Raw genomic sequence first — 17,800 nt, 5'->3', positions numbered from 1 at the left:
TTTGGTAGAAGGTTTTAACATATGTCGTAATTTAAAATTTACATTAACCCTGCCCGCTTAACCCATCTCCCCGTTCTCTCTTTCTCCAATCCCTTCCCTCCGCCGCTCCAATCTCCAATCACTCCTCTTTTGAGACAACATAGCTTCCGCCGACGGCTTCTCTCTCTCCGCTCCCTTACGGCGGAGACGTCTCCCACGGTCGGCATCGTCTTCGCGGCCATCGACGAGTCCCACCGACCCTCCTCTTCCCTCGCGGCCTGCTCTTTATCGTTCTCCTTCTCGCCGGAGGCGGAGGAGGCGCCGCCTCCGGGCCGATAAAGACGGTGGTCGTGCTGGTAATGGAGAATCACTCCTTCGATCACATGCTGGGGTGGATGAAGCGGCTCAATCAGGAGATCAACGGCGTGACGGGGCAGGAATGGAACCCAATCTCGACTTCGGACCCTTTTTCGCGTCGAGTCTACTTCCTCCGGAGATGGTGGCCGTGTACCAAGCGCTGGTTCAGGAGTTCGCGGTGTGCGATCGATGGTTCGCGTGGATGCCGGCGTCGACGCAACCCAATCGGCTTTTCGTCCACTCCGCTACCTCCAACGGCCTCATCGGCAATGACCAAGGGTACGAAAACCGCTTCCCCTGCCTACCAAGCGTCAACGCTCGAACGCTGTCGCGAGCCTGCAGGAGGCCCAGCAGAAGCAGGTGGCGACGATCAACGACGGAAAGGCGCGCACCGAGGTGACCAGCACCATCTCCACCACACTGGTCCACGCCGGAAGGTACCGTAAACGAATCAAAATATACACCGATACGAAAGGTCGGGGGTTTTGGAATCGGGATTAATAATTTTAAATCATAATTATAATCATTTTAGATAATTAAAATTAATAATCGACCTGAACCGTCCAATTGAACTGTCATTTCAAATGGTGGTCGGGTCTAAATAAAGTTATTCATATTTTTTTACTTTTAATTTCAAAAACTACAAAACGGGTCAGGTTTTTCATTTGGACCGTTCCGATTAATTACTGGATCCATTACCGCTACGAATTATCAAAATCCGATCCAATCCGATAAATGCCAAATAAGAGAAAAATTCCACCTACCGGCTGATACCCTAACAATCGCCCCGGTGCGGTGCCTACAGCAGCTGAAATACATTAACTCGTACTGCACTCCTCGAGAAGAAGATATCGATCGCCATTCTCCTCAAACCGAGCGCCTCTCATGCAGTTGTCGTAGGGAGCAAGCTGTCTCTTCTCCTGCCCTGCACCGACGTACGAGACACCAACAACTTCTGATCAGCTGTAAGCATGATCTTCAAGCAGTGTCAAAGCACTCGAGCCATTGTTCGATTATATACAGATCTTGATCCATATCACAAGCCTTCTTCCCTTCTCCGGCACTTCTGCCATCGGAGCTGTTCTGGAGCCGTGGGAAATGAGCCCACTGCAGAGTATGACATGCACGTACCAAATTCTAGCCATTTCAGTAAGTTCGTCGTCTATCTAAATATGCAAGCTTTCGTACTTCCTCTGAATTAATCATCGTAAAGAAGAGAGAACTGGACCTACATTTTTAGAAGCAGCGCTGAAAGCTTCCTTGTGGGTGATGTTAGGTTCCCTGGCCTTTATCCTCAGTATCTCCTCTCTGCATTTGGCTCCAAGTGCAGTGTGTATTCTGTAAAACACATTTAACAAACTGTGCGACAAGGATGGAGTATTTTGCATCACCTGATGAAGCGGTTATAAGCGGATGGAGCTCGCTGCCTCTTCTCAGGTGCTGTTCGTCGAGTAGCAGCGATTAATTCAGCTGAAGGGGGAAAATGTTTATGTTGCAGACAAGGTGTTTGTGCTTACGTTTGTTTACGCTCGGGCTAATCTTCGTCAGGTTCTCTTCCTCTTCGACGCCAGTAGAGCTGTTGCATTCTTTTGGAAGCAGATCTCTGCGTTGTTTTTCCTGGGGAAAAGTTAAACAAATAAGAAATGTTGTGCGTCTGTAGTGGGAGAGTTTGTGCAGTATTTTTACCTGTTGATCGCCAAGGGAGGCAAGAAGTTCAGCGGAGACGATGGAGGTCCTCACTAAACTAACAGAGAGCAGAGCAGTGCAATGGCCACACCTTACCGTCACCACCTTCAGCAAGCTGCTGTATGGAACACTCACCTACAACACATTCTGATCAGTTTCAGACACAAGCAGATTGCGAAAATGAGTTTTCGAGTGGTGTACGAGCAAGATGGTGGTGCAGAAACTGCACTGGACGTAGCCTAGTTGCTCCGAGAGGTCGAGGAGTTGGTCGCAGCTGGAAGCCATGGACGTATCAGTTGGGAGGAGAAGAGGAGGCTGCTGCTTCTGCATGAGAGACTAGCTAGTAGTGAATATATATGCAGCGAAAGTTCTAGGGCAGTGGTGAATTATCTCTGCAAATAATTTCCAATCGAAGATCTGAAGAAGAGCTTTGTTTCCCACTGTTGTTGCACTAATCGCCAGCACTCGCTTATCTGAAGCATTTAATCGATCTAGGAAACTGACAGTTCCTGACTGCAAAAACTTCAAAGAAAAACATAAACTCAAAGTTTACTCTTTGCTTCATGCGTTGTTTTCTCGATCGTCTCCCCCCATTGATTACTCTCCGTCACTGTCACCGTGCCTCATCTTCTCACACACATGAACCAGCTGCATGGATTCCGTCGGTTTCGTCGACTGCTCGATTCCTAAATCAGGGCGGGTTGCTCCAACGTTTGAATTCAATGCCTGAGGACGCCATGAGGAAGGAGGAGGAATCTTTGCACCATTGGCTTTGCCTCTCTTGAGCTCGAGATCGAGGAGGGTCAATTAACTTGCCGAATGAGTGGCTTCAGACTGGAGCTGCAATGGCGACTGCAGGCATTTTTAATGCACCAAGCTATTCCCCCTCTCGCAGGAATTCAAGTCTGAATTGAATGCTGATATCTGAACTGGAGAATCCCTTTAATTACTTTGACAAAAGAAAATTTACTCGTAGCTTTAAAAAATTTTCAAGTTCTTCATATATATATATATAAATATATATATAGTATACAACACAAGAACTGGAAAGTATGGCAATACATCAGTGGTGATCATCACTATTTTTCATTTTTTTTCCTACAAGAAATAGATAGATATGTAAATATACATGTATAATTTTATCAGTTAGATCGAGGAAGCTTGATGAGCAGAGAGTTTGTATTTTATAATCACCAGCCAAAAGAAATCTGCACAGTTGAGTAAGAAAAACCATGTTTCAGAGACGATCGATCAATAAGAAACATACTACTAAAGAAGAAAACTTGCCTTTTTCTTCTGCTTCTTCTTCTTCTCCAGGTAAGCAGTGAACTCCTCCTGCTGCGCCAAAGCTTCCTCAAGAGCCTGTAAAAGATCACAACTTTAGAATCTGTACATTTCTTAATTTGTTGATGTTCTTAATTAATCACCTTCTTGGTTTTTGCAAGCTCCGACTCCAGAGCTTCCACTTGCTGCACCGTGGCGTTCAACAACTCTTCCTTCTCCGGCGCCATTTCGTTGGGTTTCATGCTCAGGACGCTCACCTTCTCCTCGAGCTCGCCGAGGCGCTTCAGCGCGCACGCGAAATCCACGACAGAAACGCTAGGCACAGCATCAGCAGCAGCAGCAGAAGGCTTCTGTGTCATTTGCCTCCTGATCATCGAGCTAGAGAAGCTCGCAATGTCTGCTGCATCCATACCCTTCATCGACGCCGGCGGCCGGCCGACGCGCATCAAGGTAACAACCCCCATGACGAAGGCCATGACTCCTCCGAAAATGGGGTTGTTGAACCCGTTGGGGCCATGGTTCATCTGAGAGAGAGTGTAAGAATCTGTAATGGAAGTATTGCTGCAATGTGTCAAGAAGAATGACAGGTAACTGAACTCTGGACGAACGACGATGAAGCAATTCAAGGATGAAAAATGTAGACCTTTAGAGTTCAGGGCAAGCTTCTCCTCGATATCTCTGTTCCAGTTGCCATCGACGACCTTCTCTATGACTGGGAACAACTCGTCGTATGGATAAGGTGCAGTAGTCTTCATCACCTCGCAATCTAGACCCCCTCCTCCATTTTCATGAACCGGCGAGAGCTCCGGGTGCTCGATATGGCTCCTCGGAATCTTCGAGCACATGTCGTCTCCGATGAAGACGTTGCCCCCGCAGAACGACTCTTGCCTCTTCATGGTCGAAGAGAAGATTGTTATAATATGAAATTTTGATCATGCTCAATCCCAAGAGATAACTGAACACCTACCTTTGGGTACACAACTTCATCCTCGGAGATCATCTTCTCCTCGGCGGCTGCAACAGTAAGTTGTTGTTTCCCACAGCATCCGATGCCGTTTTGAACCATCTTCAGATCACACGACAACAATTTTACCATTGCGCCAAGACGCAACGAATGTGGAAGAAAAGATGTATATACAGAGGCATCACCTTGGCAATTTCAGGGTCCTTCCAGGGGCCTTTGTCTGATCGAAGGCAACCTCCTTCGCAATTGCAAGTGCCGCCGAGGAACTCAGGCAATTCACTTGCAAGAACTTCATCGTCAACCTTGGAAAAGTTATGAAGCTTACAGAGAGTTATTCGGAAGTACCTACCTCGCATCGATGATCTCAAGCAGCTTGCTCTGATACTTGTTCCCTAGAACCTAAAGGAAGGAAAAAGACGATAGAATTGTTTGAACTTGCATAATTTGCTATCGAGATCATCTTACATGGATCTTGGCGGTCGTCTTTGGATCGAGGAAGCTCTTCACAGTGTTCCAAAGAAGTCTGAATCCCTGACCTGCATTGACAATGAACATGCGGCACAAGCTCTGGAGAAAAAGAGATTTGTCATGTAAAATTCACTTTCATCACTGAAATGATTTGATTTGTTGTTTCAATTAGTTGTTTCGATAACCTCGGGATAGTTGTCTCCATCGATCTTTTGAATTCGGCCGATCAATTCCCTTGCAACCTTATTGAATTGTTTGCACCCCTAACCATTTATATATCAAACATATTAATTAACCAACGAAAGGAAAGGAAAGGAAAAGAGCTATTGCTATTGAACAATAGTTTCTTTTCAGAACAGACAGGTCTCACACGGTTGGTCTCAATAACTATTGTGAAGAAATAAATCGAGAAGTTGTAATTGACAACTACGGAGAGGACATTGTCTCGGTTTCATCAGATTCAATCGTTGTCCACTTCAACAAGTTTGTTCCGTAGTAACCAACTCAACTATCCCCGGGGACAACAATAAATTCTTAAAGTTGAGTTACATACCACTCCTTGAACATCCATGATGGTTGTGCTCTGATCGATATGGCGCTTGGCGGCGATCGAGCAAGCCGGGAACTTGACGGCAAAGGTCCTCTCGAATTCCCTCACATGGTACTTGACGTATCGATCCATAGTCGTCACTTGCATCATCTTGTTTGCGTCGACTAGGCCTAGTCTTTCAATGTAAACAGGTCTACCATCCTTGTCGACTCCATGGTGACCTTGCGGGTAGTGTTCCAACACTTCACCGAGTTCATCGAACTCAAAATCCTAGTCGATAAAGAGAGACATGACAATCATGCGTCTTAAGAAGATTTTGGTTGCCAAAAGAGCTACCTCCATAATTGTGTCGGCTCCAAATTCCTTCCTCCATTGGAGCATGTCTCCCCACATTTGCTTGCTCTTCTCATTGTCAAATTTTCTAGCCTTGAGAAATCTACATCAATTGATCGGGCAACAAACCTCTTCGTTAGTCACTACAACATCATGCGAGAAATAGAATCTCTCGATACATTTTTGTTCAAATATGCAAAAGTTGAGCCCTTTAACATGTTAAATTTATCGATATACCGATCGATCAAATAGTATAATTAGGGTGCCAACTCTAATGTAGTGTTTGTTGGATTGGTTAACATGACTAGTGCAACAATTTGAATCATAGTAAGGAGAACAAACCTGAGCATCATGTGGTAGTCATCATGCCTAGCAGGAAGCAATTCTTCCAAAATAAGAGTTTGTCGGAATGCATCAACCGCTTGCATTTCTTCAGCATCGCGAACATCCTCGATGGCAACCGACATGACCTTGCTACTTCTTCTTCCTCTTTTGTTCATGGAGTTCCTAAACTTTGCGGAGGCACTACTTGCCTTCTTCTTGAAAGATCCCGTCCTAGGTTTCCTCTCATCCTCCGAGTCCTCAACATCATGAACTAAAAACACACACATCATGTCGACATATAATGATCATGCTAATAACCATGATTCCAACATACAAATAGGAAAGAGCTAAATGAAACGATAGTTTCTTTTCATACCATGTTTGATATGGTCGACTGGTCCAGACACGAGTTCAGTCATTTGAGCACTCGGACCTAAACAAATACTAGATCTCAAATTAGCTAGGGAAAATATAATCCAAGAATAAAATAAGAAAAATAAGAGAGAGATTTCAAGGAAAAATTCAACTAAATTCTATAATTTTTTCCTCACTAAATTTTAGCTTAATCATAGATATTATTACAAATCATTGAAAAGTAAACAAGAAAGACCATAAAACCTAATACACATTTTTCTACTCACAAGATGATATTAGCTTTTAACAATCAAAGAAGAAGAATATTAACTAAGAGGAATCCAAGGCGAATAAGAACAAGTTATTTTAGATAATGGTAGGTATAAAGTTTCAAAGGAACTAATAAAAAGAGCGAAAATGAAAGAAGAAAAGAGGAAGAAGAAGAAGAAAGCTCACCTCGAAGGCCAAGGTCGAGGCCGACCAAATCGATGGTTATTTAGAGGGAGGATGAGAAAGAAACCATGGAAGGGAATAGTATTTTAGGATTTGGTAGCTAAAATAGAGAGAGAGATTTGTTAAATCATGAGACCGAAAAGCAAGCCGCACCATCGATTCAAATGAAGCATGAGCTCGACGAGGACAAAGGAAAGGTTTCTTTAAATAGATTCTTCATGTGATGGTTGAAGAAGCATATATAGTTTTTGTATTCCACATTATTTATGATTATGAAAATAATTTTTTAAAAAAATATTTCCATCATGTATCTTTAAATTAAGATATATTAATGTGGAAATTGCTATGCTGCGCGACTCCTGCGATGCGTCTGCGACACTCCGACCCACCGCCGCTGTCGCCGCGCCGTCCGACCACCATCGGCCGCTGCCTCGGCCGCGATCGACGCACCACTCGTCGGCGCTTCGGCCGGCGTCGGATTCTGGCCGGATAGTGGTCGAAATCCGACGAATTTAGCCGGAAACAGCCACCCCCACTGTGCGGCCACTGTAGACGGCGATCGGGCCGGATTCCGGCCGCGATTTGGCCAGAATCCGATCGTAATTTGGTCGGAAATGGCGCTGCCACTGTGGACCCTGTTTCCGATCAAATTCTGTCGGATTCCGGCCACTATCTTGATCCGACGATCGGAATCGATCGCGCCCGAGGCGGCGGTCGGAAACGGCGCGGGCGGCGGTAGATTCCTCGTCGCGCAGCGTAGCATTTCTCTATTAATGTAGCTTTGATAAATAATTTGATACCATTTTCGTCGTTTTCTCCATCAACTAGGTTTTGAGAAAAGCAAGACCACGTTCCTCGCTCTCCTCCACACGGGCTGCAATGGCGGCGTCTCAACTCGTCTTCTCCCGCGCCTCCATTTTTCTCCCCATTCCCTCGCGAGCCCACTCCCCCAGCCCTCTCGCCTTCCCGTTCTCTCCGATTCCCCACCCTCCTCGCCCGGACCAAAAACCCTCGCTTCGGGGTCAGTCGCCTCTCGATTCCCTCGCACTGCTGCCGCCGCCGCCTCCAAGGGAGAGAATGGGGAAGTTCCTCTACTGCGAGGGCGTCCGCGTTCCGGATGCCATCGAGGCGGTAGAAAGGATCTGCTCGAGGCGCGCATGGAGGCCCTGCAGCGCTGAGGCCGATGACAATCTCAAGATCTTGGAGCATCTCAGAGGTTTTGGCTGTGCGGCTGTGCTCGTCATTGGGTACGCTAGAAGAGCCGGATAGCCCTTGAATGTTAGTATTCTTTTTCTTTTCTTTCTTCCATCACAAGCAATGAAGTTGCAATTCTTCAAGAATATACACTGCTAATAGTGCTGCAAGAATGGTAGCCAACAAGGTTTTAGGAATACAAATGACCAAAGGCGGCCTTTCAAAGCTTGAATCAGGAAAGCAGAGCAAAGTCAAATGAGCTCTTATGCAAACGTAGCATCCACTAAACGTCTCACATACAGCACAAGCATATCAGTAACGGCAGAGTCAGGTAGATATTACTGCCTCAAGCCCTCGATAATGTAGGAAGCATAAAGATCCCTGTTATAAAAAATAGAGATTAGTTAGGCTCGAGCAATTGGGTAATTTGTCGGACGACAAGTAAATCACACTCACATTGAATATTTGATTGCTTCTATAGCATCTTCAGCTGGTAGGAAGTCATTCACTGCTACCTCCTTGTTCTCGTTCTTCTTGTCTTATTGCTCTAGGAGTTAAGTGTTGTTTGATACATAGGAGATGGCATTTCAAATCGACGAGTCTAAGCGAAAGGATACAGTCTTCAAAGAAGCGGCGGATTTCTGCAAGGCGGTGAGGAGGAAGGTCATTGATGTCCTTGTAGTGGCGGAACTCAGGGTCATCAGCACAAACAGCTATTATTTTGTCATCCTTCTCGCCCTGAACAGATTGGAAAACTAGTCTCTCAGATCAGGAACCATATAAACCATATAACAGAATGTTTGTCTGAACAAACTAGGCTTTTATCACCAGATTGGTGTGCATGTACAACACATTTAACTAGGAAATGTTCTTACCTGGTCGATCATAGGCATTAACCCGATAGCACGGGCACGCAGGAAACAGCCAGAGATCACAGGCTCCTGCAGGTCCATAAAGACATGCATTTTGTTCACCTCGAGTACTAAAAGCAATTTAGGACGAGAGGAAATACCTGCATGAGTACCAGCACATCCATCGGATCACCGTCCTCACAGAGTGTTCGAGGGATAAAGCCGTAGTTGTGTGGATACACCACTGATGAGTAAAGGACTCGATCAACCTGATATCGCAATCATCATTAGAATTCAGTGAAAACGGTATATAACTTTTATGATTTAAGATAATATAAATATCAGGTTCCCATGGTAGCGGATGGAAGGTAAGACTATATAGGCTCCAATGAACCTTGGTTATGCACTGATTTCTCAATGGCTTTGGTGTAGAATTCTATCTTGTAGAAGTGCCATATTCTGCAATATCCTTTAGTATCATCACCTTCGCCAACCAAATTTCCTTTTTCAATTATATGCTTTCTGTTGTTCAAAACTCTCATCATGGTTTTCGGCTCTGCCGAAACCATTCTAAATACAATAAGCTTTTCGAAGACCCAACATAGTGTTGCTCACAGTATAAAATCCTTTCCCAAAACTAGCTACCGACAAGCGTCAACTAGGTTTCTCAAAACTTAATGACCAACTCCATAGGATGACAATAGTTTTTTTGAAAATATAAAAACAAAATAGAGCTTGCCAAAGATGTTTGCAGAGAACAACCAATATAGACATTACAACATGTTACAGTCATGTAAAGTTGCAGGGCTCATATGGAACTATGAACTACATGTAGGAAAAGTTCCAAACCTTGATAAGACCAGTCGTCTTGTCAAGTTCATATTTAACCTTACTTCCTCTAGCAATTTCAACCACCTGGAAAAAATTGGATGATATTATAGAACAGTGAGAATAGCACGGTAAACTTGTAGACATATAGGACATGCCTTGACATGTTTTCCAGGTGTTTGTCCTTGAGTTTCTTCTAAGACAATTCAGTTCATGCAACATTAGAAGAATCACTAGGAATTTACAAACAGCTGATATCTAAAGCAGTAGATCAAACTTTTTGTGCTTTATGTCAAGAATCAATCTTATTTTTAATATGCATATCATTAAATTTGTGTCAAGATATTGCGTATCAAGAGTATACATATAGGAACCACCTTATTTGCTTCATTTTATAAGAAAATCTGGATTACCACAGTTTGCAAGATTATTTGGTTCTGAAAATGATAGTATGATCTTAACTTTTTACCATTTGACAAGTAGAAGTTAACTAAGTATCATGGTTTAAATTCCCCTGCAAATATCATAGCCATCAGTTAACATATATGGATTTAGTTAACTAAGTAAGAATACTGGGTCATTGGTTCAATCGATCTAGCCAATTGACCAGCTAAATAAGACCATAACTATATATGGATTTACTTAACATATTTTAATAATAATAATTGATCAAACTATCTATTCTAAAAATTACACCATGAACATTAATAAACTACACTCTCATATGTATAAAATATTTTACTTTTATTAAAGCTTTATGACATATACAAACTTATATAAATATATAACTGCACATATTTAACTACTCCCTACGTTATATGTATGAACTTGTATAACTGTCAATGTAAAAAAACAATAAAAAGAGTAGGTTCCTATCAAATGTGTGATGAGCTTCAAATTGCAAACTTCTGTTTGGAACAGTGGCATCACAACCAACAAATCAATGATCCGATTGCTTTAAAGGTGTCGATTAGCAGTTTTTAACCGATTCTTCCTCAGATTTCATCGGTTTTCAGAACGTCCAGTTTTTTCAGTCAAACTAGACCAAACCTGTTGCCAGTTCCCAGTTTAACTGGCAGATCCAGTCTGGTTATAAAAATGCTAGTAGTTTTTGCATCAGTGTTGTTCTGCGTCCTAGTGTGAGAATGAGATGGTAAATCTCACAAACATATTTTAATAGAAAGGGAATACATGAAATAAAAAGGTGAGACAATGTGAAGATGCATTAAGGTGTGTGGAACAAAAATTCTACAAAATTGACCGGACAGTCATGCCTCATTATGATAGTAAACCATGATGCGTGTATATAATTATGCTTTAGGTGTACTCACACAGTTAAAAACACCAGGAGCTCCAGGACCTGCATAATTTAGTCAAATAAAACATGTGAATTGATTTGTAAATAATAATAATAATGAATAAAAGGTTAAAAATTCAGAAATAGAAACAAGAGAAAAGGGAAGAAAAACATGTTTAAAAGGGAATGGAAATATGAGCAGAGTAGACCTATTTCTAGATCATGCCAAGGATGAGCAGCAACTGATTTTCGCATCATGGAAGAAAGAATACGCTCATTGAGCGCAGCCATATCTGATTCAAACTCTGAAACAAACAAGAAAATGGTTGGTTATTCTTTGTATTCAAGTGGATATCTTCACAAATAGCAATCCTAAATATCTGATTTTCCTTTCCCCCTTTTTTTTTCTTGTGTCGTTCTGATTTTAACACAAGTAGGTGCTTCTCCATTCCATTCCCCCATTTCTTAGGTCTAATGTCCCCAAATACCAATTCGTTCTGAATGATCACATAGCAAACACAAGAGGATGTGATGCCTTTATTATCGCAGTAACATACAAGCTGATGAAAAGACAATTTGTAACCGATAGGAAATTTCTCAATCTCAAAAATGCTAACATTAAATTTTTGTAATTCCGACTGTTAAAATCTTGTATTGGAAAATTTTCATCCGATCCACTCCGAAGATAACAACAAATTCAACAAACTTATTTCACGAGTCATATAATTCCCCCTCAACATCTAACAAAAGAAACAAGAACTGCGACACATGAAAAACAGAAACCCATATTGCGGGAGACGAAAGAAACAAAAACTGCGATACATGAAAGATACTGAACCTAGTTTCTCATCACCGACTAAAACAAGAGAAAAGCGTGTGAAGAGCTTATGCGATTTAGATGCACCCAAATATCAAGAAAAAAAGGCCTCAAAAAGGGTGGAGAAACGCTTTCAAACCCAAAATAAATGATCAGATAGCGAATCGATAGCAACAGAGAAACCGGAAGAATTAAGCAAGTAGAGGAGTCGGAGAACTCACCGGCGACAAACAGAGGAGAAGATTGGAGATTTTAGTGGAAGAACAATTGTAGGAATAGACCGAGCGGTGAGACTGGTAGTTGCGGACTCGTGTAGTGTCTGCGAAGGAGGAATTAAAAAGAATAAGAAAATTTAAAATAAAAAAAAAAGGAGAAGCTGCCTGATTGGGAAAGTTTGGATGGGACTTTTCGACGGCGATGGACCGTCCGATGGACTAGGCTTGTAACCCAGGATGGTGACGCGTGTAAACCAGGAAACATCGAAGCGGGCATATTCCATTCCATGTTCATTCTCCACCAAAATGGCTTTTCAACTCTTTAAAGTGAAAAGGTAGGGAATAATTACACTTTTATATCTTTTTTTTTTGCTTTCTCTTTCTGATTTTGTTTCATTTTGAATAATAAAAAATAGTTTCAGTAAAAAGAATTATCAAGATATTCTAAAAATATATAATGTAGTATTTTTTAAAATAATTCATGTATTTAATTTTTAAAATTTGATTAATCTGAGAGAGGATGGATTCGACTTTATAAAAATTTTCTCATCCACTATCAAGATAAATCGAGAGAGACTCAAATGGATCCTGATTGATGGCCTAACATTATATATTTTACAAACTCCTCGAATGTAATATCAAAACTCTCGTTGTCTAATGCTTTGTTTGAGAGGAGGTGAGAGAAAGGAAAGAAAAGGTAAATAAAAGAAAAGAAACTTTGAACTTTATTTAGAAAGGAGTGAGGAAAAGGAGGGAAGAGTAAGTTTTAACCTTTCTTATTTATGAAAAAGGAGATTTTCTTACACTAGTGTAAAAAAAAATGAAAGACAACTTTAAATATTATTTATTCTAATTTTATCTCGTTTTAAAATATTAATTCTTAAATAATTTATTTAATCTAAACTTTTTAAATTTCTTTCACTAAGCACGATCTTTTCACTCCTTTTTATTTTTATTGAAATCTCAATTCATTATTAGGATACTATAAATTTTTTTTATTTGTTCAATAAATCTGTAGGCTAATTATTCTCCAATTGTAAATATATCCGTAGTTTCAAATCATTATCACATATTACAACAATATAACATTTATGATGTTTCATGAAAAACTTATAAAAAAAATTATAATACCTTCTCAAAGCGATGCGTCGAAGTCCGTACGTTGAACGTTGAACATGTAGTTTACTTAAAATATATAAATTAAATTTATAAATATAATCTATTAGTTTATCTAATAGAGTAACGAATAATAATACGATGAAATCTTTTATAAAAGAATTAATTTTTTATTTAAAAAATAATTAATTTATATTTATAAAATAAATACTAAAATTATAAAAAATAAAATCACTCTTTAATTTAAAAAATAAAGATATTTTTATAATTTTATATATTTAATCTTTATTTTTTTTATTTTTCTTAGACAGAGTAAGAGTAATAATTTTATAGTCAAGAGGCAATATAATGTAGCATAATGAAATAAGTGTTTATATGTTAATTTTAATTAGATTTCAGAAAACGATTTATTATTTAGCTCCTGCATAGTTGGAAAAGGTCGAATAGGAAAGGAAGAAACTTAAATTTTATTAATTGGGCGAAAATGATGCGCATTAAGGTCAGAATATTAAATTCCCTTTAGAATTTATTTTTCAATTATTTTATTCCAACATCTGGCATAAGTTAAATTACTTAATAAAATAATCATAATAATTTCCGTATCTAATAAATAATACCATATGTTTGTTATGCCGTTATTTGGCTAAATAATTTAATATTTATATTATAAAAAATGATAAGAGCTTTTAAATTAAACTCGTCTATGAGGCATTTTACAAAATTAAAAGAATATTCCATTTCACGGGTAAATATGCGGTTCATCTGAGAGGTGCAAACCCAAACCGGTTCGGTTGTTTCGCTTGTGAACCGGATCCACCCTGTTAACAGTGCAGCGACCTCACAATTTGTCGTCGCGGAGAAGAGAAAGAGGCCTCCTCCGCCTTCTCGTCCTCGGTCGCCGCCGATTCCTCCGCCGGCGTTGGAGTTACGCCTTCTCGTCCTCGGTGCCCACCTTCCTCTCTCCGCCTCCGGCCCCCGAGGAGGTACGTCTCCCAGACGAAATCCTAATTTCTTCCCCGACGAATCTGATCGTTCCAGATCCTCTCGCTGAATCCGGTTTCAGGAAGATAATCTAGAGTTAACTTGTTGTTTTGGCTCTTTTCTAGTGTTCTTTCCTCATGGAGGGAGGATTGGGCGGGGAAGCAGCTGCAGGAGCGCCGTTGCCTCTTGCGAAATGGAGGAGCGATTTATCCCGTGCTTTCCAGTACTACTTGGATAGATCTACTCCCCACACCATCGGAAGATGGATTGGAACCTTGGGGCTCGCGCTCGTCTACTCCCTGCGCGTTTACTTCCTGCAGGGTTTTTACATCGTCAGCTATGGGCTGGGAATCTACCTGCTCAATCTGCTCATCGGATTCCTCTCGCCAATGGTGGATCCGGAGCTTGAAGTCTCCGATGGGCCTTCACTACCCATGAGGGGATCTGATGAGTTCAAGCCCTTCATTCGCCGGCTTCCTGAGTTCAAGTTTTGGTAACTTCATAGCTCCATACATTTCACGCCATCTTTTGATATTGTATTTGAATCCATGTAATCTTACTTATGCTCTTGGCTGCGGGATATGCTTTTGTTATGTTTGTCATTATCTTCTGTTTGAGAAATTTTTTCTTAAACTATTTATGATTCTACAAAATGATGCCTGAGATATTTAGTTTTTCATCTACGCTTGGTTAAAGGAGCTGTAGTTCTGTCTTTCTAGTTTAACCTGATTGCTGCAAAAGGTTGGAGATCTGCAGTGCCTTTTAAATCCTTTGACATAGGGCATTTTGAGGACGGTATTGTGCCTTTAAGCTTAAAGTGTTTGCCCAGTTTCACAGCTTATGTGGTCTATTGAGGTTCATCTTTTTTGTGATTGTTGTCTCTTACCTTTGATGGATGCTACCTCAATGTATAAATCCTTGTTTCTTTTTTGTGAGTTGTCTCTTAATGTTTATGTCTGTTTAGAACTTGTTTTTGTAGATTGCAATTTGATAGACTGTCGAGTTAATTCTCCCAAATTAGTTTGCTTTCCCACTATTTCTTATTCCAACATATTAATTATCTTCTAGTTGAAGATGGGAGACAATGGTTATGAGTTACGACATGTTCCAGTAGCTGATGGCTTGAGATTACGATCTAGATTTATTTGCTTTTAAAAGTTCAGGAAGAATGCTGCAAATCTTTTTTCCTTTTACTGCTTTACAGTATTTACATGGTTCATCTTCCAATTTGCTGATGCTCTGGTAGTCCGCTTGGTTTCTTTGCTTATCGTTCACATCCTTGGTCTGTTTTGAATTTATGAAATCCTTAGTTTTCCCCTCAAACTTCACAGTGGTTTACTTTTGATAAGTCTACTGTTCCATTAGCCACTTATTTTCATGAAGGTGTAAAAATAGACCAATGCAGTAGTTATTCTATTCATAAGCAGCTGTTAGTTGCATAATTGTGAATGATGGTAGCCACATTTATCCAATATGAAATGTGTTATACGCAATGTTTTTAAGTTCTTGTCCTATTTATTGAATGAGAATTGGGTAACCCAAAGGGAGTGGGGACTGGTAGTATCAGCCACTCCCATAGGTTTGCACTACATTTCTGGTATCAGGAATCTTAGTCATACTGTTTGCGATTCGATTCTATAAATGTGAAGCCTCTTTATTTTATTTGCACCAAACAGTAGTAGATCAAGGATTTAAGAACTGCATCTTCTTAGAGCTTGCCTGAAGCAATTGACAGTCAAAGAGGCTTATATTTGAATCCATCTTCTTTGCAGTTTACTCCAGGAATACACAAAAGTATAAAGTACATCTCTAGCATTTTTTCTAGGTCGACTAGTCCAATCGATTGAATCAACTATGCAATAGCTTTACTAGTTCGTTAACCTTTCTCATTTTCAAAATAGAATTGTCTGCTTAAACCTGCTGAAATTCCTTGACAATTGTTCCTCAATTTTACTGATAAACAAATCCAATAATTTGCCTTCTTAACTTTTCAGGTACTCCATAACGAAAGCTTTTTGCGTGGCCTTCACAATGACTTTCTTCTCTGTGTTCGATGTGCCTGTCTTCTGGCCCATCCTTCTCTGCTATTGGATCATCCTCTTCGTCCTGACCATGAAGCGGCAAATCATGCATATGATCAAGTATAAGTATGTGCCCTTCGACATCGGAAAGCAGGTCAGTTTTTCGAATCAATTTTATGCCGGCTATGCTCTTTACATGTGTGCCAATGCCAATATCAAATCCACTTTAACTGGATCGAATTCTATCCTTTACTCCCAAAATTGTTTGTTCCATAGTTATGAAAATTGGATCGGACTGCTTTTAAATCCATTATTATCTACCATTTGACTTGCAACTCATTCAATTGATCCCCAGTGCTTCGACTGGTTCGGGTCCAATTATTTATAATTATAGTCTGTTGGTAATGCAGAGATACCGTGGGAAAAAGGTTCCTGGGAGCAGTAGTCCGTCCAAGGATTGATTCTGATCTCCTCTCGTCCTTTATCCTCTTCTTATTTGAATGGCATTAGAATTACCATATAAGATATGATATTTGTAGGAATGGATGATGTTTGTTGTGCTGCTTGTATTCATATTATTCTTGTCTATCGCCCTCTTTCCACTATTTTAGTTTCCTGTGTAGGGTCGAACATGGTCTAAGTTGGGTTGGTGTTCTACCAAAATTAGAACCCATTCAAGTTTTACGGATCAAGAAAAATTGATCTAAACTCGTATCCAAGAGTCATAGATTCGACCCGTTTCTAGTCGGGTTAGGTCTAACTGGTTATTTGTTTTTAAGCTACATTAAAGCATGTTTCTAATATAAAAAGTTACTTTATGCTATAAAATGAAATTTCTAATATCTAGATTATAACATCTATCTAGTTACAAAATATATAATAATGTATTTAATTCTTTTTGAAGATAAAAATTGCGAGCACTGTTTGAATGACGGTCGAATCATGATCTGATTTTCAAGGAAAACTTGGCAAAAAAACACTCGAAGTTCAAACATTTTGAAGGACATCCATTTTCATAAATCGTTGATACAACTTGTCAATTTAATTTGAACAGATGTGTCTTCTTCAAAAAAATATTAAAATCTAAACCTAATCGATTAAAAAGTTAAATTAAACAAATAAATTTTACAATGACAAAAATAAAAATCAAAATGGTTTTATTGCATACACAAAATAGCAATACGGCAAAATATATGGCGTCGTAAATATCATAATATACTAAAATATTCTATTTGATGAAAATAAATTTGGATAAAAATTATAAATATACTTTTTGAGCATCAAATCATAAAAAACTATGATCTGCCTCACACTCTACTCATGTATACAAATAACCTAATCTCTGATTTCCTCAGGTAGTCGTGCCACCCTCAAAAGGGTAGATCAACTCGTTCTCTCTCGTTCTTTTAATCAAAAGAAGAATTTCCACCCCACTATTCCTCTAGCACTATTCAACATTTTTATCCCCTATTTAAATTTTGAATTGGAGAACGCATTGTAACAATTACAGTTACAACATGAATGTTAAATGAATAAATTAAATTTTATTTTATAATAATTATAATTTCGTAACTAATACAATATAAATTTCTATCATTCATATTATAATAATAATAAAATTGAAACTACTAAAATACAAATATTTTTATATAGATTACAATATGAATATTTTTTAACTAGTTTAAGTATTTATTATAACAATTATAAAATCATAACTATTATAACATG

The 17,800-nt window shown here is 39.6% G+C and overlaps 4 protein-coding genes across 4 annotated transcripts; 1 reads left to right on the top strand and 3 right to left on the bottom strand.

Annotated features, from left to right (window-relative positions):
• Nucleotides 1-1,314: 1,314 nt before the first annotated feature.
• LOC141843484 (axial regulator YABBY 4-like) lies at nt 1,315-2,307 on the bottom strand. The gene is made up of 6 exons (XM_074731537.1): nt 2,224-2,307; nt 2,023-2,157; nt 1,854-1,953; nt 1,728-1,776; nt 1,569-1,644; nt 1,315-1,443 (listed from the first exon to the last, which is right to left on the bottom strand). The coding sequence occupies exons 1-6, from the start codon at nt 2,305-2,307 to the stop codon at nt 1,315-1,317; spliced, it is 573 nt and encodes a 190-aa protein (XP_074587638.1).
• A 984-nt stretch (nt 2,308-3,291) lies between these two features.
• Nucleotides 3,292-6,364, bottom strand: LOC141843483 (phosphatidylinositol/phosphatidylcholine transfer protein SFH12-like). Its single transcript, XM_074731536.1, has 12 exons — nt 6,322-6,364; nt 5,964-6,216; nt 5,625-5,724; nt 5,292-5,558; nt 4,924-5,001; nt 4,736-4,837; nt 4,620-4,669; nt 4,456-4,549; nt 4,274-4,372; nt 3,950-4,196; nt 3,450-3,850; nt 3,292-3,384 (listed from the first exon to the last, which is right to left on the bottom strand). Exons 1-12 carry the CDS (start codon nt 6,362-6,364, stop codon nt 3,292-3,294), a joined length of 1,827 nt encoding a protein of 608 aa, XP_074587637.1.
• Nucleotides 6,365-8,054: 1,690 nt separating this feature from the next.
• On the bottom strand, nt 8,055-11,981 carry LOC141843067 (soluble inorganic pyrophosphatase). Its single transcript, XM_074731091.1, has 9 exons — nt 11,961-11,981; nt 11,132-11,227; nt 10,957-10,985; nt 9,647-9,712; nt 8,959-9,066; nt 8,822-8,887; nt 8,564-8,684; nt 8,403-8,484; nt 8,055-8,327 (listed from the first exon to the last, which is right to left on the bottom strand). Exons 2-9 carry the CDS (start codon nt 11,211-11,213, stop codon nt 8,285-8,287), a joined length of 597 nt encoding a protein of 198 aa, XP_074587192.1. The 5' UTR covers nt 11,214-11,227; nt 11,961-11,981; the 3' UTR covers nt 8,055-8,284.
• Nucleotides 11,982-13,918: 1,937 nt separating this feature from the next.
• Nucleotides 13,919-16,682, top strand: LOC141843066 (protein RER1B-like). Its single transcript, XM_074731090.1, has 4 exons — nt 13,919-14,053; nt 14,177-14,544; nt 16,046-16,226; nt 16,483-16,682. The coding sequence occupies exons 2-4, from the start codon at nt 14,189-14,191 to the stop codon at nt 16,531-16,533; spliced, it is 588 nt and encodes a 195-aa protein (XP_074587191.1). The 5' UTR covers nt 13,919-14,053; nt 14,177-14,188; the 3' UTR covers nt 16,534-16,682.
• Nucleotides 16,683-17,800: the final 1,118 nt, after the last annotated feature.

This window comes from Curcuma longa, chromosome 12 (assembly GCF_044706935.1).
Source record: "Curcuma longa cultivar G26 ecotype Majalengka, Jawa Barat chromosome 12, ITB_CL_G26_1.1, whole genome shotgun sequence".
NCBI classification, from domain to species: Eukaryota; Viridiplantae; Streptophyta; class Magnoliopsida; order Zingiberales; family Zingiberaceae; genus Curcuma; species Curcuma longa.
This window is presented reverse-complemented; position numbering and strand designations above follow the sequence as displayed.

Bases quoted from the DNA above. Each gene is read 5' to 3' on its own strand.
- LOC141843066 (XM_074731090.1), top strand. From the start codon at position 14,189: ATGGAGGGAGGATTGGGCGGGGAAGCAGCTGCAGGAGCGCCGTTGCCT. The intron at 14,545-16,045 runs GTAACTTCATAG...TTAACTTTTCAG, and splicing joins CTTCCTGAGTTCAAGTTTTG to GTACTCCATAACGAAAGCTT. The intron at 16,227-16,482 runs GTCAGTTTTTCG...TTGGTAATGCAG, and splicing joins CCTTCGACATCGGAAAGCAG to AGATACCGTGGGAAAAAGGT.
- LOC141843484 (XM_074731537.1), bottom strand. From the start codon at position 2,307: ATGGCTTCCAGCTGCGACCAACTCCTCGACCTCTCGGAGCAACTAGGC. The intron at 1,954-2,022 runs GTAAAAATACTG...ACTTTTCCCCAG, and splicing joins CCTCCCTTGGCGATCAACAG to GAAAAACAACGCAGAGATCT. The intron at 1,444-1,568 runs GTAGGTCCAGTT...CATACTCTGCAG, and splicing joins TCAGCGCTGCTTCTAAAAAT to TGGGCTCATTTCCCACGGCT.
- LOC141843067 (XM_074731091.1), bottom strand. From the start codon at position 11,213: ATGGCTGCGCTCAATGAGCGTATTCTTTCTTCCATGATGCGAAAATCA. The intron at 10,986-11,131 runs GTCTACTCTGCT...TAAATTATGCAG, and splicing joins TTGGCATGATCTAGAAATAG to GTCCTGGAGCTCCTGGTGTT. The intron at 8,685-8,821 runs GTAAGAACATTT...CAATCTGTTCAG, and splicing joins TAATGCCTATGATCGACCAG to GGCGAGAAGGATGACAAAAT.
- LOC141843483 (XM_074731536.1), bottom strand. From the start codon at position 6,364: ATGACTGAACTCGTGTCTGGACCAGTCGACCATATCAAACATG. The intron at 5,002-5,291 runs GTATGTAACTCA...ATAAATGGTTAG, and splicing joins TCATGGATGTTCAAGGAGTG to GGGTGCAAACAATTCAATAA. The intron at 4,197-4,273 runs GTAGGTGTTCAG...TCGACCATGAAG, and splicing joins ATGAAGTTGTGTACCCAAAG to AGGCAAGAGTCGTTCTGCGG.